This window comes from Ipomoea nil, unplaced genomic scaffold (genome assembly GCF_001879475.1).
Source record: "Ipomoea nil cultivar Tokyo-kokei standard unplaced genomic scaffold, Asagao_1.1 scaffold2926, whole genome shotgun sequence".
Lineage (NCBI taxonomy): Eukaryota > Viridiplantae > Streptophyta > Magnoliopsida > Solanales > Convolvulaceae > Ipomoea > Ipomoea nil.
The window spans coordinates 4747430-4771154 of NW_017619354.1; the positions used below are offsets into that span (position 1 = coordinate 4747430).

General features: G+C 33.4%; 2 protein-coding genes across 5 annotated transcripts; one reads left to right on the top strand and one right to left on the bottom strand.

Moving 5' to 3' along the window:
• The first annotated feature begins 9758 nt into the window (after positions 1–9758).
• LOC109161588 (clathrin interactor EPSIN 2-like) lies at positions 9759–16673 on the top strand. 4 transcript variants are annotated; one of them, XM_019310053.1, is made up of 14 exons: positions 9759–9923; positions 10714–10809; positions 11388–11439; positions 11810–11889; positions 12009–12087; positions 12260–12343; positions 12439–12584; positions 13006–13377; positions 13666–13707; positions 13813–13920; positions 14008–14189; positions 14565–14716; positions 14917–15937; positions 16015–16673. In XM_019310053.1, exons 2-14 carry the CDS (start codon positions 10775–10777, stop codon positions 16503–16505), a joined length of 2844 nt encoding a protein of 947 aa, XP_019165598.1. In that variant the 5' UTR covers positions 9759–9923; positions 10714–10774; the 3' UTR covers positions 16506–16673. The 4 variants fall into 4 exon arrangements, with proteins under 4 accessions (XP_019165598.1, XP_019165599.1, XP_019165600.1 ...); XM_019310054.1 differs by having other exon boundaries at positions 10717–10809; XM_019310055.1 differs by having other exon boundaries at positions 9759–9896.
• A 2736-nt stretch (positions 16674–19409) lies between these two features.
• Positions 19410–23129, bottom strand: LOC109161589 (PTI1-like tyrosine-protein kinase 2). Its single transcript, XM_019310058.1, has 8 exons — positions 22702–23129; positions 21967–22144; positions 21198–21451; positions 20961–21087; positions 20535–20808; positions 20161–20293; positions 19929–20012; positions 19410–19804 (listed from the first exon to the last, which is right to left on the bottom strand). Exons 1-8 carry the CDS (start codon positions 22732–22734, stop codon positions 19682–19684), a joined length of 1206 nt encoding a protein of 401 aa, XP_019165603.1. The 5' UTR covers positions 22735–23129; the 3' UTR covers positions 19410–19681.
• Positions 23130–23725: the final 596 nt, after the last annotated feature.

Consider the following 23725-nt stretch of genomic DNA (forward strand, 5'->3'; position numbering starts at 1 on the left):
ATAGCATATCTACTCTCACCTCATTTAATTAACTAATGCACATATACCAATCTGGTTACTAGTTAGTACCACATCTATCTAGTTTAGAGTATATATATTATATCTAGTTTAGAGTATACATATTATTATTGCAACAATGTGTGTAATATGGCTAATGATCTATATAATCAACACTAGACCGACCATTAATTAAACACAGCATCATCTATAACTTAATTTCACCTTCATAAATTCTTTAAAGAAAATACTTTAAACCCTTGCAATTGTTATTCCCATATTAAAAAAGAAAAGCTATTTATTTTTATAGATTATATTATTAGTGAATTAGCTGACTCCATACTGAATTAATAAAAGATATATTTATGTATCTAATAAAAATATAACATTTTAAAGAGTGATTAATAAGAAATGATAATTGTAAGGATCTCTAACATGGTCCATTCTTTTATGGGTGTTTCTCCCAACTTATTGAGTAAACTCGCATAGACTTGGACTTTTGTCGGTCTTGATTGAACATGAAATTAAACCAATCAATTTGTTGTGAACCATATGTATAAGAAAATTGTATGATGCCTTCAATACATGGAGTAGCTAATGCTAATTAAAGTGGAGATATGTTCTTCTCTTGTACGTACTTCAGCGGGTTAGGTAAAGTAAGAAATACAACTCGATCCACCGTACCAAACATAACGTATGACGTCCTATAACACACACACACACACACACACACACACACACACACACACATATATATATATATATATATATATATATATATATATATATATATATAAATATATATATATATATATATATATATATATAACGGATCAAATACAATTATTTAGGTAAAAAAATAAGGTTTAATCTCATTCGTTGATCAAATTCAAATCGAAAGTCCAGAATGAAAATAATTAAAAATAAAATAAAATACAATGACACTATGGTAAATAACTCAAAGTAAGTTCAGATAGTCTTTGTCTTCGAGTGCACATTTTTTTTAGAGTGCATATGTTTTGTCTCAGTACATAGTTTTCTCTTGGAGTGCACATTTTTGTGCCTTCAAAGTGCATAATTATGGGCCAATGTGCCCGCATGGGTAACTCAACTGGTCATAGAGGTGAAACTTTGGAAGAATGATCAGGGATCGAGTCTCACCAGCGGCAGTGTGAGAGCAACCTCTCAAAGTGAGGGGGGCTCCTTGTGCGCAGTGAGCACCGGTCTAGCCTCTATGGTTCATGTTCAGTTGAGTCACTATGATTTACACCCTTCCAAATGCTCTGTCGGGCCGGGGTGTGGGGGGCCCTTAGGGTTGGGGTTTCAGCCTTTTGGAAGAATTATGGGCCAATGTTTGTTATATCTTTTGCTTTCTTTTCAATAACATATAACTAAATTTTTTATGAAATTTATGAGATTCACAAATGATTTGTAAGGGTAATTATTGTTTCAATAACACTTAAGTTGAATAACTCATCTTTTTAGTACCATAAATTGCATCGATTGCACATCTTTGTGACTTCAAATGCAGAATTTTGGCCTTCAAGTGTACATTATTGTTCTTTCAAGTGCATAATTATGGGTAAGTTTTATTACATCTTTTGCCTTCTTTTCAACAACGTATAATTAAATATCTAATGAAATTAGTGAGATTCACAAACGATTTGTAACTGTAATTGCTTTAATAATACTTAAGTTGAATAGCTTCCCTTTTTGATACCATAATTGCTTCGATTGCACATCTTTATGCATCCCTTCGAGTGCATAATTTTGACATTCAAGTGCATGTTTTTGGTTCTTCAAGTGCACATTTTGTATTGAATTTATTTTAAAAGAGTCATTGATCATACTTATCTGCAATTTAGCACCGGAGATGCTCTTCGCACCTTATCCTAATCCTCTCTCTCTCTCTCTCTCTCTCTCTATATATATATATATATATATATATATATATATATATATATATATATATATATATATGGTCCATATGGAGTACATAATAAGTATATATGGTACGTACATAGTTATATGAGTTAAGGTGGCGATCTGAGTAGTAGCTAGTGGTAATGATGGTGGTAGACGACGAAGACTTTGGTAGTAGCAGCAGTATTGATGGGGCAATTCATGTATTTCCATTATATTGGCAAGGTAAGCTAGCTAGCTCAAGTAATAAGTAACATTAACTACCTCTGCTATAAATAAATTGATGGAATTGAATTGAATTGAAGATGCATGGAGTACAGTACATAGGATGGTATTATATCCACAACATCATTTATTATTGTTGTTGTGATGACGACGTACATGTTACACCCATCGACCTGCATCTATCCGTCAATACACTTATTACTTGTTATATGTGGTAGTAGTAATTTTACTGAGACAATCTCGCCAGCCTTCACTTGGAGTATATCACCCTACTTTCAGACATGGATATTGGATGTGTTTGATTCCTATAAGAACTAGCTAGTAATTTCGTGAGAACGTGTGGATAAACGCATCCATTCATCTAGGATAATTCAGGGTGAGAAATTGAAAGAGAAATGAAAAAAATAATAATAATAACGTGACTTTTCGTATTTAGAAATGCTTGATCGTGTATTTTCAGATCATCATCATTAATATCAAGACTTCCACTTGACTTTTCTTGTTTGTCGTTGGTCGTAGGTAATTTTCAACTAGCTACTTGGTTAGGGGACATGTCCTGCAGATTTATGCTTTTATGTATTTAAATCTCATTGTAGCCTAATTGCAATATTCTAAGGGATTGGGCCCTTACTTTTATTACTCGTATTACTTCACATACAGACCTATTTTGTAATATTTACTTGGTTTCATAGTACGTGGACCCGATTCATTAAAACTATCATTGGTGTCATTTATCTCTAAAAAAGTACATGTTCCTAAGATTTACATAATCTTTGTTCTATAAGTGTAATTACAAAATATATCAAAATGATTGAATTGGGAAGTGAACACTCACGGGACCTGCGCGAGCATCTTGGCCAATAGGGTGGGGGGCAGTCCCACCCCCAAGGGTTGGTTTCCTATCAAGGAGAAACGAGAGGTTCGATCGACACTCAAGCCGTTAGAGAATATGCGAGAACCAATCCACCGCTTTTTTTTTAATATGCCTCAAGCAAGTCACACCAACCCTTGCTCCAGCAATTAGGGTTAACTCGAACCCTTTAAAGTCGGGCCTAGTGTCCAAACGTTGGCTATGAATTGACCAACATAATCAACATATTGGTGGCTCAATAGCAGTGGTATAGTAGGTTCAACTCGGCCAGATGTAGCAAGTAACTATTGGCTAGAGTTCCCAAGCAGACCCACCTCCAACGAAACTAAGCACACCCTAACTCTAAAGAAGGCCATCGGGGGAAAGATTAAAGCCTTGGGGCAAGGGACCCCGAGTTGCAAGCGAGGTCAAGAGAAAAGAGCGCAGTAGGGATGAGCTAATTAACGTAACAAATTAGTATAATTAATTACTCGTCGAGCAATATGAGGATATATGATGGCCTACTGCACCAAGCATTAATTTTATTTGCATAAATCGACTTTTTTTATTATTGAAAAGACAGTACTCCATCGACTCCACATGTAATACACTTATAGGAGTGACCGTATGAGTCCCTTCGGGGACATTCGATAAAAAAAAATAGGTATAACCGTATGAGGCATAATGCTAGCTGATAGTTTTTATGTTGCCAATTAACAATGATACATTTTGTATCTGGTATAACTACTCATAGTATATTTAATTATATTTGTGCGCAGGGAGCACGATCTAGCCTCTGTGGTTCATGTTCAGTTGAGTTACCATGATTTATATCCTCCCAAATGCTCTGTCGGGTCGGAGTGTGGGGGCTACTTAGGGTTGGGGTTCAGCCTTTTGGAAGAATTATATTGCACTAAGTATTGTTAAGATAAACATTTGACAATATCCAATTTTTTCTTAACTATAATTAATGCCACAACATCCTTTATTATATAAAAAAAAACACAATATTTGAAAAATAAAATAGCTATATATTACGGAGTATATAATCATATAAAAAATGTACTTTTGAAAAATAAAATAGCTATATATATTATATAATCATATAAAAAATGTGTTCAATTAGAGTTTAAATTCATTCATACAAAATTTGAAATTTGCTTTCTGAATGTAATTATCTTAGTTATTATTCGTATTGTGAAAATTATAATATAGATGAAATATAATTAAGAATAAATCAATGTAATTATGTAAATTCTCTCTATAAGTTTATTTGAATATGCACATAATTAGAGATTATATTAACCATACAAAATTTTAATTTTAATTGTAATTTTGTATTCTATAAAAATAATAAATACTTGAGCAATGGAAACTCAAAAATATTATTATATTAAACAATTTAAAATATTTTAGTTTTTCTATTTTTTATTTATATTTATAATAACATAATTTTTTTTCTGTACATCGCGCGGGTGAATTACTAGTACAATTAAATAGTATATGTAATATTTTCAAAAAAAAAAATAGCATATGTAATTGTACTTAGTACAAATTAGCACATTAAAATTGGTTAATAATATATATAATTTATGGTGTCTTTTATGATTGTGCATTTGTGTCCCCTTCCTAAAATTTAATGAAAAGAGCAAGGATATTATGTCATATCCATTAGATTTAATTTTATTAATTTAACAATATCAACGGTGGAGAGAATTCTTAAACAATGTTACATTTCTCATCTAAATTTTGATTTACGAAAAATTTACACCCGCTACTCAAAATACGCTTTGAGTGAAATTCACATTGTGACTTTAGCCGACGAATAATCATAAGGAGGTAAACTAACTAGGTTGCTCATAGTTGATCGTCTTAGACCAAGGATGTCAATATGCAGCTTCAATTTCATGAGAAGTCAAACTTGGAATGTAACCTTGTGGTGTGGTTACCAAGCCAAGTGTTCACCTCTTTATATGGCACTAGTTGATGGTGAACAAATTCTAATTTTAGTCATCAATTATTGTAACATTTTGTTCTATTTTTTTTAATTTTACCACATTACATCATTTTTGTCACAATTAGTCCTCTATTCAAATTTCATTCTATCATTCAACGGTTTAATAAAGAGAGTTAACATATAATTTTGTCATTCAATTAAAAGAGTTTACGAGAGAGAGAGAGAGAAATAAATTATATGGTAGACAAGCACTTTGAACGATTAAATTAGATGTGAAATTTGCTCGTGATTTGTTCTTATTTGTATTTGATTACTGAGTAAATTACTTTTTTTTTTTTTAAATGTATGGTGAGTTTGATTAATTTATTAGTAAATGAATATATATATATATATATATATATATATATATATATAATCACAATAGGAAAATAAAAATTATAAGAAAATTTTTAAAATGAAAAAATAACAGTTTTCATGGCTATTCTAAAAAAAAAAATATATTCATGGGAAATAGAATGGAAAAAGATGTGAATTACAAAAATGCCCCCCTCTGTTTCCTATTTTGGCAAGACAACACAAGCCTTGAACAAAATAAAGAGAAATTAAAGAGAAAATAAAGAGAAATTATTGAAGAGACATATACCAACTCAAAAAATATCATTATACTTGGTATGAATGTGCATCTCATTTTGTCAACAATAAATGAAAATAAAGAGACCTACCAACTCAAAATATAAAATGTTTCTCTTTTTAGGGTACGTACGTAATTGTATCATATTTAGAAGAGGGCATAATTATGATAATATCTAATTGTAACCCACAAGTCGAAAAGAAAAAAAACAAAACAAAGAAAAGTAGAAAAATGGTGGCTGGGAGAATTCTTTTTTTAAAGTGTCCAATAATAAACTTTTTGTTTGGATTGTTGCAATAACTCTCCGATGCAATTATTTTTTGACAAATTTAAATACGAAGATATAATAAATATATTTATTTCATTTTTTTAAAACATGAAATTATATATAGATCATTCAAAAACTCTCAATTTATATGTGTATATACTGGGATATGAAACCATTTAATACGGATTTTAAATGTGTTGTTGTTCTTTACCGACACCTCCGATTTTAGAACATATCAGATGAGACAAATCAATGATTAATGCGGGCATTCATATGTCCCTCTCTCCCTCACTTCTTTCTTTCTTCTTCTTCATCATCCTTTTTTTTTTTAATTGATCATTTATATCTCTAAATTATAAGAGAATGGCACTTCTAGTCCTTCAATTATAGTACGATTATTATCACTACTTTTCATATTAAAATTGTCTGTAAAGTAGTTATTTTGGTCATTCGATCAGTTGTCTACAAATTAGCTTTTCCATTCCTTAATTGTTGTGAAGTGATTTGTTTTTTCATCTATGAGTTTTGTTCGGGTTGTGTTAAAAACACTTTGTAGACAATTGAGTGACAAAAAAAAAAAAAAAAAATCACTTTACAAAAAATGATGAATGAAAAGTGATGAAAGTATAGAGACGACAAATATTGTTCTCTATAATTCATGAAAGAAAATGTCATTTTTCCTATTATATTATTTAGAAATTTGTGTTAGGGCAACTTAATTGGAAGGTTTTAGGTTGTTTGTGAGTTTTTTTTGTTTTTTTTTTTTTGTTTTTGTTTTTGAGTCATGTGAATATTGAAGCTTCAAAACAAAAACAAACAAATTTTTTTTAAAGGAGTATAAAAGTTAGAATAGTCGTCAACTAGTGACTACTTTGATATTGCTAGAATGTGCATGAAAGGCCCGCACGTTCCAACTAGACATACAAAAATGTTATACACACCCACTAGGCACTGTCCCCGTTCATATTAGAGATGGTACCAGAAATCCCCATAAGATCAAAGAAAAATTATCATCCCTAATAAGTGCCAACTAGTGAGTTAGATAAATGTAAAATATAATCGCTCATGATTCTTTAACATGGATAAAATCTTAATTATCTTGCTTTTAATTTTAAAAATTCCAAACTAACTTGCCTCACTAGCTCTCCCTCACTATTGTAAAATACCTTGTATGTTTAGTTGGAACGTTGAGAATTTAACATTAATATGTTTAGTTGGGACCATATTTTATGATATATATGTTGTATAATTTACTTAAATATCTTTAATACAAGAATACAAATAAGTAAATAAATAAATATTATACACACACATACACATTAATGTATATTATTTTATATATGTATAAATATATTATTGTGGTTATTATTATTATTTTATTTATTAGTATATATATTGGTTAATTAGTTGATAAGATAAAAATTTAAATATTATAAAATAATGTAAGAATACTAAGAAGATAGAGGTAATAGCAATACCTCTAATTTTACCTCCAAATGTTATGTTGTAATAATATAAAATTACTAAGGTGGTCACATAACTTAAACTAAATGCACTTGATGAGAAGATTTTATTTTAAAGAAGAAGAAAAGTCAAATATAATTATGAAACGTGAAAGCATTACTAAGTGACAAATTGTCCATTTGTACTCAAATGAAGTATGAATTATTACTATCAATTTTATATAATGTATCATTTTTATTTATGCATTTTTATAATTTAATTGAATTTTCTGCCTTGTTTGTATATATAAATTGACTGTCATCAAAGGCTAAAGAAAATATTCGAATTCCGGACTATCCAACATCATGGGCCACATTAAAAGTATTGGTTCCTTCTTGAGGATAGCCCATCCGCTCAACTTTAAACCGTTATATCTTGGACCATGGTCCAATATACATAATTCATGCTTATAATACACATAATTCATATTTATAATGTATAGAATTCATGTTCATAATATACATACATATAAATACGATATAATGAACATGAATTATGTATATCATATAGCTAAGGACACATAAACGCTTAACATAATACACAAAATTCATGTTCATTATATCATATTTATGTGTATGTATATTATGAACATAAATTTTATGCATTATAAATATAAATGATGTATCTTATAAAGTCAAATTATGTATATTAGAACAGGGTCTACAATGTACTTTGAACCCCGGTCCACGATATAAATTGCCCTCGACTTTCATTCCTCTTTGATTAGAATGGGGTAGAAAGATACATTCAAATTGGGCGATGTTACCCCATCATAGTACATACACTGATGATCACGCAAAGTTTTTTTGGACCATAAATACAAAATACATTTTAATATATTAAAAGTACATTATTTATTTATTAAATGTGCATTATTTGATAATATATAAAATAATGTACTTTCATTATTACTCAAATAATATATTTTACATATACAAATAATGTACTTTTAATATATTAAAAATATATTTTTAATTTATTGTTCACACAGTTATGTTGATCATGGTCCATGAAATAATGATTGCCTTGATCATGTCATGGAGCAGTTGGGAAGCTCAATCAGTGAGGGATATCTTAAGAGGTCAAATAATTAACGTTTATTCTTGCTTTTAATAGTAAGAAGACATGAGTTTGAAGGACTTTGACTAATTAGTGGTGGCAAAAGCCTTTTGTGCAAAGTGTACAAACGATGGGAGAACCTGGAATTACTTGAGTAACTTTAGATTTATCTCATTCATGGATTGTGGGGCGAGTTCATGAGGGTCCGAGATATTGTATGGCAAAATTAATGAGAAATCATAGCTATTAAGAGAGAGGGAAGGAGGGAGAGATTGGTGAGTGGTGACAAAATAGTCACTTTTATTATCGCATTCATAGACATGATTCTCTACACAACACATGCCATGACTGACTTGAGTTGTTGGTATCACACGCCATATAAAAGCTGTTAGATGATGACCCTACAAGTGCCCCTGCTCTATCAAATATCAATAGAGACCACCTCCAACTTGAGAAGGGTTGTGAAATCTTAGACTAAATTTACAAGCTAAAGGATGTGAAATCTTATACTAAGTTTACTTCAAAAGTACTATTGTACCTTCCGAGGTCATTTATACTATGCTTAAATTGTATTAGGGATGATGCACACCACATTTTTAATTTACTGATTACTGATGAGAATTTAGGCTAATATATAAAGTTTGAGTCAAATTTATATTTATGATCAAGCTAGTTTTTGTGGTATAGTTAGAATTATAATTGAGTTCATATCAATTGGTATCGAGACTACAACAGTAAGTTAGGTACATGTTAATAGCCCAATTAACTCGTTCCACCATCCTCGATACTTGATAGTCCACGTAAAAATAAAATAAAATAAAATAAACTTGCACTCCTGCATAGTGCATGCAACTTGTGTTGTGATGGTTCTTCTACTATTTAGTTATGCTGCACTTATCATATCATATGAATGTCTCGTGCACATTCCATAGAGATGGCAAAATTAGGACGTACTATTGAGTTTTTTTTTTTTTTTTTTTTTTTTTTTGAGTACTAATGACTCTATTCAAAAATCAAAGTCATTGTTCCCATTGAGATTCGAACATGTGACATTTCATTTGGGAGAGCCACCATTGAGTTACAAGCTACTTTGCAATATTTTAAAAAAAAAAAATTAAAAATATATTTTATGATATTATTAAAAAAAAAAAAATTAATTAGTGTTGAGAACACCAAACACCTTAATTGTCGATTACAATCATTATACTTTCAGGACTAACCGTTATAACGACACCGTGAGTCGGAAACTCGGAACCGAAAAAATAATAATAATAATTACAAATAAAAAAAAGAAAAGAGAAGAAAAAATCAATGTCCCAAGAATTCCTGCGTGCAAAGTGCGTTGTCTTGTTCTTCCTTTTCACCCGCGCTCTCTCTTCTTTGAAGCATTACGCCATTTTTGCTTCCCTGGTGTCTTCTTCTCTTGCCGCCTTCTCTCTCAGATCTGATATGGGGGGGAGACCGTCCAGAAAAACTCCACCGGGTTTGATTCCGCAATCAACCAGAATCAGTTATATATTTTTCTCTTCTTCTACTATTTTCGCTTCATTTTCATTTCATTTTATGTTGTCCCTTGTTTCCTTATGAATGGCCTGATTTTCACATTTTGTCGCTATTATCTATTTATATGTATGATCTAGGTAATAGATTCTGCTCCATATTTGTAGAATTATGGTGCTTCGTCCTCAGTATGTTTGATTCCATTTTGAATGCTATTAATGTGGATTAACATTGTTCAACGCCGTGCTAAGTTTTCTGTTTTTTTCTTTTAAATTTGTTCTTAGGTTGCAATGGCTAAATTCTTTAGGTTCTATTCTTTCAAATAATGATGATGGCCAACAACATGCAAATTTATCTTCAGTTTGGAGTGGAATAAGAGAAGGGATGAGTAAATATTTTCTGAGAAATGTAATTTGCTGAAAAATCAAAATTAGGATTTCAAATTAATGATTTGCATTGGTTAATGTGGCAGCAAAACAATGCCAATTACAGTAATTGGTATATTTTTCCCCTGATCCAATGAGATTTTTGAAACTTTTGGGAATGATGAAGTGTTTTGGTTGGTGTTGACAGATAATTATAAATTTATAATAGGAGGAATATGCTTATATTGTTTCAACAATTTGAATATGAGCAGTGTTTGAAACTGAACTTGTCTGTTTTACTATTGCTACTCTTCTTTGTGTATCATCGATCTCTCTTTCTCAGTTATATGCGCTTGCTCTTATTTGTTTCACCAACAATACTACTATATCCTGGCAAGTTGAAAGTTATATGCGATTTTCTTTCTTGTTTTTTAGTAGTACATTATTCAAGTGGGGCTTCTCTGGAGAGTACTTGACCAACTAATCAGAAGTCAAAATGAAAAAGGCCTTTGATCAAACTGTCCGGGACTTGTAAGTTTGATTCCTTACTGAAATGATCTATGTTGGAGTAGGTAGCGGAAAATAAAGTTCCACAATGATGCAAATCTGTTTAATATGTACACAATTTTTATTCTTTGTCTTCTTAAAATTTGTCCAATAACATGGAAAGAAAGGAAATGCTTTCAGGGGCAATAGTTTGCAGTGCATAGATAAAAATAAAGCTAGTTGACAAGGTTGTGTGCATGTGTAAAAATGGCCCACATAAATGCAATAGAAAAATTCATGCTCTTTATAATTTCATTTCATATCTGGCTTCTTGGAGTTCTTGTGAGAATGGAATATGGCTTGCTAGGGGGGAAAACAAAAAAAGAAGATATGGTTCTTCATTAAATGTTGGCAGGATCGCTCACTCAACTGGGCTATAAGGGTGATTGGGTCAACCGAGCTATAATGCACATGGGTCAAACCACACTAAAAGATTGAATCCAACCAATTAGCTAGTCTAACCCATGATCTTATAAACCCATATATTCTCTCTTATTTTATCAATGTGGGACTCTTGACAGTTGAGAAAGCTTAATAGATCATATTCTGTGGTTCTTCTGCAGTAAGCGGGGGGTTAACAAGAAAGTTCTTAAAGTCCCTTCAATTGAACAAAAGGTAAAGTCTTGTATCTACTTATGTTATAATATCTTGTATTATTAGTTTTGTTTCATCTGTCAGATATTTACTTTGTGTGCATGTGGCTTTATATGGAAAATAACTTGGGCTTCTACTTTTGTCAACTATTTCTTCCTCATTATTACTTTACCTTCCTCAGGGGGAAAAAGAAAAGAAATTTGGGAACCATTGTGTTCTGTTTATGTTTATGTAAAACGTTCTAGTGATGGTTAATTATGAAAAAATGTTGCAAGCACTAAGTCACTAACCCTTGACTTAGTTACACACTTATATGCAAGAGTAAGTGAATTTCTGATGTAGAGTAGGTGAAAGTCTTATGACTGTGGCTGTTTGGTTCTATGATAAACAGGTGCTTGATGCCACTAGCAATGAACCCTGGGGTCCACATGGATCTCTCCTTGCTCATATTGCACAGGCTACAAGAAACCCGTATGTCACAATTTCATCTTTCTGAATTCTTTCTCCTTTTTAAACTTTTTTTTGGGGGTAGCGGTGGGGTGGGGGGCTTGTTCCATTTAAGATGGTGACCTACTGTCAATTTTTCACAGCAATGAATATCAAATAATTATGGCCGTACTTTGGAAGAGGGTCAATGACAGTGGGAAGAATTGGCGGCATGTTTACAAGGTTGGCTTAATAAGCATTTTATTCTTCTCTTGAAAATTTTGGTTTTCTTAGCCCATTATATATGTAAATCTACATTTGAGTAATTCAATCTCTGGATTGATACATGTGTTTTGTGTTTTAAACCCCAGCAATAAAAGTATGGTGCAAGGTTAATATTTCATTTGCTTTTCAGGCCTTAACTGTTTTGGAATACTTGGTGGTCCATGGATCAGAACGCGTCATAGATGAAATCAGGGAACATGCATATCAGATAAATGTAAGCTTCTTTGCCATTTATGCTGTAAGTTGGACAAAGATGCATTGCTAGTTTTTGGATGACTTAGGGTTTCATATTTTCCCTGCTTGTGACAGACGCTGTCCGATTTTCAATATGTTGATTCCAGTGGCAGAGATCAGGGAGGCAATGTTAGAAAGAGATCTCAGTGTCTTGTAGTTTTAGTAAATGACAAGGAAGGAATACAAGAAGTTCGTCAAAAGGCATCTACAAATAGAGACAAGTATGCTCCATTGCGGTTGTTTATACACACACACACACCCCCTTATATTTGGATGAATAGGATATGATATTACACTGACTTAAATCTTTAAAATTTTAAGATTTTAAGATATCAGCATTCATTGCAAAGTCACTAATTAATATAAGAGAATTAATCCAAATATCAAATCTTTTGGGGATGAATTGTTAAAATTAAACACCTGGACTATTGGCCATTTCAAGTAAGCTGAATCACAGTGAAACTTTATTTTCAGTACTGAAGCACATAATGGGGTTTTAATTCAGAAAATCGGACTGAATAATTCATGCATTAAAGTACTAAGAGTCTCATACAATACCTTCTAGTGAAATATGCAATTTTTCTTGGTTCCTTTATCTTAACTTTAAACTAAGTTTCTTTCCTGGATTGTAATTTCTTATAGATACCGCAGCATGTCAATGGGTAGTATGTATCATCATGATTCATATTCAACCACAGGAGTAGACGGTGACAGATATGATGAAGATCGTTACAGTGGCCGTTATAGAAGCAGAGATGATAATAGAAATGGTTATGGGAGAGAAAGAGAATGGAGCCATAGAGATGAGGACAGATATGGCAGGTATAGGGACTCGTATGGACGCAATTCGGATCACTATGATAGAGAATATGATTATGGATACAGGGATAGTGATTATCATGGAACTGGAACAAGTCGAAGCATTGATGAATATAATTATGGTTCAAGAAGTAGAAGCCAAGGCAGAGACAGAGATATTATTGCTTATGCTGACAGTGGTCAACATTCATCCAGGTATTCTTTTATATTATTGCCAATGAATTTTCATTATGATCTTCTATACTTCTATGACTAAATGGATTTTCATGAATCCCAAATTTTGTGTGAATACCTTAAGCTTGAGAAGCATTATAACATCAACAATAACAAATACTTAAATCCATGTTTGTTTATTTGTTCAACACATTTCTGGTATTTTGGGGCTTGTGGGTATTTCTATCGCATAAGATTGCTTTAGGATGTCTGGTTGTGCCTATTGAAATGCATGATTAATAAACACTTTGATCATTATGATGAACACAGAGTAAGTGGTGCCAGGGCTGAGGATCGGCCACGAAATAGAAGGTGACTTTTCCATGTTACTTATGCTGTTATTATTTGACAATGGTTTAATACAAAGATGAGGTGCAATTTTATTTGTTGACTAAATTTTCTACGGTTCTACCCCAGTCCTTCTGGTGGGCAGCCGCTTCGGCGGAAATATTCTGAACAAAACCTTGCTTCTCAAAGTTATGAGGAATCTGTTGGTGATGCACAGAGTCCCACACATAGTGCAAGGTATTTGTATGCAATAATTTATCACAATGCTTCTTACCTCTACATGAAGCATATTGGTATATAATTATTGTTTTGAATGCTGAAAAGGGACTTGGAGACTTCACCAGCGCCTGCTCCTAAATCATCATCCCCTCGTGCAAATGCTAGTCCAAGTCACGATACCAGAGCACTTGCTCCAGAACCTTCTGCTGGTACACCACGTGCTCCAGCACCAGAAAACAAAAATGTTAATGGGTTGGGTGAATTTGATCCCCATGCCTCCTTGTCAGGTAACTCATTCAAATGAAATGGCCTAAATGATGCTTCATTTTCCATTTTCTGTTAAATTATCAGTGAATAAATGTACTATGCTTAATGTCTGTCTCTGAATTTACTTCTCATTTCCAGCATATCATTATGTTCATCTTGTTTTCCTGGTTATAGACTTACTGATGACAAATTGACGATATACGATTTTTGTTTGGATCCTTTATGGAGTATATTCTAACTTTGGTCCGTTAAGTAATAATGACAATTCTAGATTATTTCCACAACTTTTAGTTGAGTCACATTTGGTCCTCTACTTGAAAATTGCCAATATGCTCAAGGGACCAACAGTAGAGTTAACTCTAACATTAAATATTTTTAAATACCTTTTTAAGCAGCTACCCATAATGCCCCCAGTACTTCTGCTGTCCCTGAAATGGATTTACTTGGCTCTCTTTTTGAATCATTCTCTTCCAATTCATTGGCCATTGTACCTGTCGGATCAGTTACTGGAACATCCAATTCTGAAGTCACATCTGTTGCCAACCAGGTTGGTTTTTATTCAGGAATGTGTTTATACTTACATATTTCATTCCTGAGTATTTTAGTTTATTGGAAGCAGAGTGTGTAATATTTACATATTAATAAGGTAATTTGCTAATCTGCCCATGTACTTCATGATATGAAAATAGGCTTCTGCAACTGACATTTTATTTTCCTTGTGGAATTTTGCATATTGTTTTCATGTAGGGTTTTGATGATCCCTTTGGCAATGAACCCTTCAAGGCTATCCCATATTCCAATGGAATATCTGATCAACCTCCCGAATCACTTCGTTCCTTGACTCAAAGTCCTGATGTTCCTCAACCAGTATCTCATAGTATTCAGCCTCATTCAACCAACAAGAATGAGCTGTCTATTGCCAACCGGGAGATTGACATATTAGCTGATATTCTCCCACCCTCTGGGCTTTCACCTTCTGTGTATTCACAAAGTGAGCATCCAGTCCCAACTGGCCAAATTGCACCACATATGGGTTTTCAACCTTTTCAGTATGCTTCACTCTCAAGTTTTGCTGCTCAACCTGCACAACAGTCGTTACAGTCAAGTTTTCAAACTGCTCAACCTGATTCACAAATGGGGTTTTCTGCTCAAACCAGCCAACCTCAATCTTTGGCAATTATTCCAGCTCAAGCTGATCAATCACTACAAACAAGATTCACAGCCCAAAGTGGTCAACCCGCTCATCTTAATGGCTTTCCAACACAGCTTGGTTCTCTTCCACTACGGGTGTTACAGTCAAGTTTTCGAACTGCTCAAGCTGATCAATCACCACAAACAGGATACACAGCCCAAAGTGGTCAATCTGCTTACCTTAACGGTTTTCCAACACAGGCTGGGTTTCAGGCTTCTAGCGGCAAATTCTTCAATCCAAATCCTAGTCTTTATGGGGGTTACAATGCACCTTTTGGATCTCTACATGCATTCGCCCCCTCCATGGGTACTCAAGTTTCCGCTGGAGCATCTACACATGATAATACTCCAAATTTTCTTTCACATCATGGTACAGCTGCCCAAGTACCTTCACAGATGGCCATTCAATCATCACAAAGTCAACCATCCTCCCCTCGTCCCATGCAGCCTATTCCATCATTTGCTGCTGCATCTCTGGTCACCGGTTCTCAGCCAGCTAACAACAAGTTTGAGACAAAATCTACAGTTTGGACTGATACACTGAACCGCGGACTGGTCAATTTGAACATTTCTGGGCGTAAGTTCTCACCACCCGTGTGTTCATTTCATTATCACTCTTCCCTGTAGTTATTTTCCATGTCATTTTATGTGCAGCCAAAACAAATCCATTAGCTGACATTGGGATTGACTTCGATGCAATGAATCGCAAGGAAAAGCGGATGGAAAAACCCACTAACACCACAGTGGCATCAACCGTTCTCATGGGGAAAGCCATGGGTTCTGGTTCTGGAATTGGCCGTGCTGGTGCAGGTTCTGTTACGCCTCAGCAAACTCAGATGGTAGGCCCAGGTTTGGGCATGGGAATGAATGCTCATCCCGGAGCTGCAGGCTTTTCCATGGCAGGTTACAGAGGAGGACTTAACCAGCCAATGGGAATGGGAATGGGAATGGGGATGGGGATGGGAATGGGAATGGGAGGGATGAGTAGACCAATGAACATGAGCATTGGACAAGGAATGCAGCAGATGCAACAGCCTGCAGGCTTTCCTCCTGGACCGAACATAGCCGGAGGAGGTTACTATCCTCTGCCTGGCGCTGGCAATTATGGCCAGCTACCCTTTGGTGGTGGTGGTGGATATCAATGAAGTGAACTAAAAGAAAAGAAAAGAAGAATACTTGAAGAATTATTTGTGGAACATGAATGCATGATTGCCACTGGCTAGTGTATTTTAATAACTTTTCATTTTCAGAACTACACATTATTGTGTGCTTTGATTCCTAGCTTTTGGTAATCGCATTTTCCTATTTCTCTACGATCGCAACTTTTACAGTGGACCAGTAATAAATTTTTAATGTTATGAATGTTTATTACTAAAAATAGCATTCTGTCATACTAAAGTAGATCTTATGTCAATGGCCAGGCCATCCCCATACTAAAGTAGATCTTGTGTCAATGGCCAGGCAGTGTATTTTGCACAGTTTTTGACTTTTTAGATAAGTATAGGTAATGTGGAGGAGAGAGAAAATGTGAACTCCTTGTGAGTTTTGTGTGGGTCCCGCAGCACAAAGAACGAGAAAATTAATGCGCGTTTCGCGCACAATGGCGCCCAGCCGGGTGCATACATAGTCGTTGTCTTTGTTTTTCTTTATTCCTTGCGTTAGATCCCAATACCTTGTGAGTTTTGTGTGGGTCCCGTAGCACAAAGAACGAGAAAATTAATGCGCGTTTCGCGCACAATGACGCCCAGCCGGGTGCATGCATAGTCGTTGTCTTTGTTTTTCTTTATTCCTTGCGTTAGATCCCAATACCTCCCCCCACCCCCCCCCCCCTTTGTTTCTTTTTTCCTTCTTCTCTTTTCCTCCTCTCTTTCCTACTTGGCACCTCAAAAACCACCCCAAAAATCTCATTATTGAGGATGGCCGATGGGAAAATTTTACTGTGGACGATGGTCCAAAACGGTGTCGCTTCTTTTAGTGAAAAGAAATGCGACGCCCGTTTCGCGTAATTAGTTCTATTTACATAACATATTTAGTTTCAGTTTATATACATTGTAGTTTCATTTCATCACAACTAAAGTTTCATTTTGTTTCAACTACAGTTTTATTCGATATTATATATACAATAGTCTTATTACAGTGAAACATGTTATTGAATTTCATTTTATACACATTGTAGACTTATTACAACACCACTAAATTATAATTCTAATTCAATTACGGTTTCATTGGACAATATACACTCAAATATGTGAAAACTGTTATTCAGTTTCATTTTATATACACTGTAGTTTCATTACAACACAACTAAAGTATCATTTTGATATAATTACAATTTCATTTGACAATATACATTCAATATGTGAGACATGTTATTCAGTTTCTTTTTATACATACTGTAGTTTCATTTCAGTAAAACTAAAGTATCATTTCAATTCAACTACAGTTCTATTTAACAATATACACTCAATATGTGAGACATGTTATTCAGATTCATTTTATACATACTACAATTTCATTTCAACACAACTAAAGTATCAATTCAATTCAATTACAGTTTCATTTGATAATATAAACACAATATGCGAGACAAATTATTCAGTTTCATTTTAGATACACTGTAGTTTTATTTTATTATGAACACACAAAAAAATATTAAATTTATTAAAATTTAACCGCGGCTGTTTGTTTAAAGAAATTGTTATTTGTATCACCAATCAAAATAAGTCAATTGTTTTTTGTTTTGTTTTTTTTTTTTTTTTTTGAAGGGGAAAATAAGCCAATTGTTAAAAACTTGTTTTCAAAATTATACAATTACATGTACAACCGGAAGAGTATTTGCTTAGAATATGAATTGAGAATAAGTTGTTAGGAAAAATAATATAAAGACCTAGACGTCTTTACATAATAAAAATCTGTGAGGACGATAACATATATATGATTGAAAAAAATATAACAAAGGATAGAAAGAAATTTATTTTTCATTGGAATAAATTATCATCAATCAAACAAGACAAAATATATATTTTTTTCAAATTTGAAGAAAAAAATCTCTCAATCATGTGAACCAAATAAACTATGAGGATTGGAATTTAATATGAAAATACTAGTATAATTAGTATATACGAGTAATATCTATACGGAAAATACTATACATATTCCTAATTTTTATTTTTATATTTAAAATTTTGATATAGACACTTTTACATGGACTCACATGAAAAAAATAATCTATCAGCTCCTGCCACATTAGGGAGTAAATTTTAAAAAGTAAGATTTGAGAGTACACGTAGTAGAACTCTATCTATACAAAGATAAGTTATGAAAATGTTAATTCTCAAAAATCTATTCCCATTAGATTATTGAAATTAACTTTAAACCAAAAAAAAATATTTTAAAAAGCTTTATTCCAAAGATGCATATTTAGAAAAAAGAATAAAAAATAGACCCCTAAATTTTATATGAGAAGTCAATTAGAACCCTTTTAAAGTTGCAATTAAGTCTATCAATATGAGATTTTTGTGCATTAAAATCTAAAAATTGATAAATGACTTGTAATAAGCAGTCGCTAGGGTTCCAGCGAGATTTCATGTTACTAATGACGACGTCGTTCCAATAACCTTGGCAACGGTCACGAGTTGTTGCCTTCTCGAATGGAGAAAGCAACCTAATCAACGCCGCCTTCTCCATCAGAGATGACGACCATTTGGTCGCCTTCCAATGGAGAAGGCAACCGGCGATCGTCGCCAGAGTGCAGTCGATAATTCGGAATCCATCGAATAACTTTATTATAGTAAATACTTAAATTAGCGACCAAACAATTAAAATCTTTTTATGCAAGAGTTGGCACTACGGAAATTTCTTTATATATATTTTTTGGGCGGGATATTGCAGCAATTTCATTTGCTAGAAGCATGTTGATTTTATAAATAGATATGCTCAACTCCAGCAAAGAGTTCAATTGGATACAATTTGCAGAGTTCAACTAATTTGAAAAAATATTACGCAAATAGCTCTCTATCTCTGTCGAGAATTTTTCATTTACAACACTGTTACTTAATGTTATCACCTCCATTGATATAAATAAATAAAAATAAATATGATATACAGCATACTCACTGGAGAAAATCACCACAGATCAATATCCATGATTCAATCAATAACAACATATCACAATAATTGAGTAGACCACATAGGCAAATCCTAAGATTCATTTTTCTTTTGTTTTTTTGTTTTTTTTTTTTTTTGTTTTTGGGGGTAGGGGGTAATTTTGGGGATAGATGATGCTTTGTGTAGAAATCCTGAGCAGCCGATAATATCAACATTACATTTCATGAGCATGAGGAGCGTGAGACTTCAACAATGGCTGGAGAGCCTTCACAACAATGCTCATGTTGGGGCGAAATTCGGACTCATATTGTACACACAATGCTGCAACAGCTGCCATCTGCATAACCCCAAATTTTGTTTACCCCAAAAAAAAAAAAAAAAAAAAAAAAAGGATCTAACTGGGAAATCTTGAAAGCTAAATGCAAATTGAAGTTGTGTGGGGTATGGGAAAGAGGAGAAACCTTTGCCACAGCTTTTGGAGGACACTCTCCTAGCTTTGGGTCTACACATTGGTGCACTTTGTCTTCACTCAATCTTGGGGTGGCCTGAAGGGAATTGATGTATACATTGAGCATATATATAAAATGTAAATGTGCGATATCACTATCAGTTTAAACTTTTAGTTGAGACAGAAAACATGAACGCATGAGTCATGACAGAACAGAAGGAAAAGTGATAAATTTCGATACGCACCCAGGTGACAAGGCTCTGCTGTCCGCGAGGCATAGTATGATCTACAGGTTTCCTGCCTGTCAAAAGTTCAAGCAGCACGACCCCAAAGCTATAAACGTCGCTCTTCTGTGTTAGTTGTCCTGTCATTGCATATCTGCAAATATTTATTCGCAGAAATTAGTTTGATAATCCTCAAAGAGTCAAATCCAACTTGTTCTCCCTCTTTCTGGTAAAAGAACAGCCATGAACAAGATGGTTGAATATAAAACAGGTATCCCACAATCAGTGGCAAGACAATGTTCTTGCATATTATGGACTTTTATTTAGCATGACTTCAGATGGCATAATTTTCATGTTCACCAATGAAACAATATAAGGGTATGACAAAGCATTACTCTGGTGCATGATAACCGAATGTTCCCAGAACTCTAGTAGAATGAAGCCTGGCAGCCATATCTGGAGCTTGATTAGAAAGGTTAAAATCTGCAATCTTTGCACTGAAGTCGTCAAACAGAAGGATGTTGCTGGATCTGATATCTCTGTGTATTAAAGGAGGTTGGACCTTCTCGTGCAAATATTCAAGTCCCCTTGCAGCCTCAACAGCGATCCTGACCCGTTGCATCCAATCAAGTGTAGGGCCAGGCAGTGATCCTGGTACTCCCTTCCTTCCTGTAAGTAAACCAATTAAACTTGATGAAACTTCTGTTTCTCTCTTCGTTTTTTTTCTTTTTTTGCATTTTTCGTAAGCATACTTTATGAACTTTTCTTCTAATCAGTCAAAAATTCTATCAAATGAGCTACATTGGGATGTTTTTACATACCATGCAATATATCATGTAAAGATCCCATGGTTGCAAACTCATAAACTAACACACGGTGACTCCCTTCTACACAGTAGCCAAGCAGCTCAATAAGATTGACATGTTTCATCCTTGAAACCATGGAAACCTTAAAAAGAAGAAACATAATGAATGAATTAAATCGAATGCCAAGAATATGCAGCAAGCCAGCAACCAAGGCAATAAACCGAAGAAATTTATGCAGATTTACAAACAAACCTGGGTTAAGAACTCAGCATTTGGCGCTGGCTCAGATGACATATCTAACTTCTTCACAGCCACAGCTTTGCCATCATCTAAACTTGCACGGTACACTCTTCCATAAGATCCTTCACCAATTAATACCTTTGATCCAAAATTGTCAGTTTTTTCCTTTAACTTCTCCAGAGAATAAACAGGCACCTCAATAACTGGGATTGCCTTCTCCACCTCAGGTTTGGCAGGAGCTTGTACTCTTGCGCGTCTTGGACGTCCTAACATGTGATATAAGAGACAGTACAAATGTAAGTACATATATTTGCAGAATTGCAGGTAATTTATATGCATTAGCCCCATAAATACTCTTTTAAAGTAAGAAACACATTTATGTTAAACAAAAAGTTCTCCAATAACACAAATACATGTAGTTTTAATGTCCAATTACTCCATATGCATGTACCTCCCAGCCACATATTGTAATTTTTCTAGGGTTGCTGAAAAAAATAAGGGGGAAATTGGCAGAGGATCAATTTTATAAATATTGTAAATTTAAAGTTCACAATAATTATTTTTTACTAAAATCATCAACATGATGGGCAGTCGTGATGGATTGTTCTCATTTTAACTCACCTCTATATATATCTAAAGCTTCCAAATTCCAATGAACCCAACAAAAACATCTTATAGAATAAACCCAACAAACTATCTTCCAATGACATGAATAACCAAACAAAATATTTCAGCTAGGATACATGATGAGACTCAGAAAATAAATGAATAAATGAAATACCATCAGAATTCTTAGCGGGACTTTTTAGGAGCTCAGTTTCGCGTGTGGGATGGGATTCCTCTGATTGGCAGATGCAACAAAACCATCTTCGCATCCCTGCTCTCTTCTTTGGATAAACACCATCATCTTTGCTTGACGTTTCCAGTGGCACAAAGTAACCTGGAGATGGAGCATTCGACTGCGAAACAACTCAAAATATAAGAACATATATTTATCTACCAAAAAAACAACAGTAATTCAAAGAAATCGCTTTCCCTTCAAAATAAAATTTCAGGTAAAATGTCTGTTCTTAAGATTTAAAAAATAAAAAAATCGCTTCCTTCCTTTATCACAATGTCTTTCACATGCATGGTAAACAGATTCAGAATCTGATCCCATAATCAGGCAAAAAGCGGTTGCACTTTGTAACTGGAGAAAATTGGAGAAATAGAAAACATAAAATGGAAACTTGTTTACTAAAATCATTTTTTCAAATTGAAAAACAGAGAATTACTTTCCATTTTTCTAGAATTTGGACAATCCACTTAACAAATTCTCTAAATTTGTAGAAATTGACAAAGTAAATCCACACTTTAATCCCTTACAACAACATTTCTAACTATTTTTTCCTAGATAAATTGAAACGGGAGAAATAAAAAACTGAAATTGTGCAATTTCGATCAGTTTTCATGCAATGATATAACAAAACTATGAACAACATATGGAAAACGAGAAATGCAGAGATAACAAGCATACCACAAGCCCTCGTCGATGAAATGTGCCATCCATCGACGAATGAAGCAAAAAGATAAAAACAATCACTATTCAGGAAAAAAAATAATGAATCCCCAAACTCTTTTAACTGAACAGCAGAGAGAAAGGGGATTGAAAGGGTGAATTCAAGATGGAAAGGGCATGTATCAAATACCCCCAAGGATTGGGAATGGAATAGAAGAAGGCTTAATAGAGAATTGACGGAAGAGAACGATAACAGAAACGGGCAATTGAAGAATTGCACTTGGCACGGATCAGAGGCAATCCGGAATTCAAGGTCCGCTTTTTCATTATTTAAAAAAATTATTTGTTTATTTAAGGAGAAAAAAGAGAAAACGCCCAGTTGTAGTCTTCGCTGTATGGAGAATGAGAAGAAATGTATGAAATCGGACAACCAACGAACAGCGAAACCAGAGGAGCAGAATGGAATGTCTCTCCTTTTTCGCGGTCCAATCTGTTCTTTTGAATTTTTCTATTCGACAAACAAACTGATCAAAAATAATAAAAGGAAAAATGCCCAATACACTGTTAAATCTAAATCTAAATAAAAATAGAAACAAAAACATACTCCGTATTCTGTAATAAATTTCAATCCAGGTTATACCCATTGTACCTTATACTATAAAAAAGTTATATTACATAATTTTTTTGAACAAAAATATCCTTCCCGTTATAATTTCTTTATCTTTTTACATTATTATTATTATCATGTACATGCATATACAATTTTTTTTCCCTACATTCTTTAATGGTAAGTTTAATTTTATTTATATTTTAATTAAATGTTACCATAGTTATATTTAGTAATTTATCATTTCTATAATTCTTACCTCAATAACATTTTTTAAAATTTATATCTTTATAAAAATTAAAATAATAATATTTATTTATATAAACATTTAAATAAATAAATAAACAAAAATTGTGTACTCGCCCGTGAAAGCTCAACAGCAAACTTCATCTTCTCCATCTTCGAATGCTCCTATAATTCAGGGAAATAAATGAA

Bases quoted from the DNA above. Each gene is read 5' to 3' on its own strand.
- LOC109161588 (XM_019310053.1), top strand. From the start codon at position 10,775: ATGAAAAAGGCCTTTGATCAAACTGTCCGGGACTT. The intron at 11,890-12,008 runs GTATGTCACAAT...AATTTTTCACAG, and splicing joins GCACAGGCTACAAGAAACCC to CAATGAATATCAAATAATTA. The intron at 12,088-12,259 runs GTTGGCTTAATA...TTTGCTTTTCAG, and splicing joins ATTGGCGGCATGTTTACAAG to GCCTTAACTGTTTTGGAATA.
- LOC109161589 (XM_019310058.1), bottom strand. From the start codon at position 22,734: ATGGATGGCACATTTCATCGACGAGGGCTTGTG. The intron at 21,452-21,966 runs GTATTTCATTTA...ATCACATGTTAG, and splicing joins TCCCGCTAAGAATTCTGATG to GACGTCCAAGACGCGCAAGA. The intron at 20,013-20,160 runs GTGCGTATCGAA...AATTCCCTTCAG, and splicing joins AGCAGAGCCTTGTCACCTGG to GCCACCCCAAGATTGAGTGA.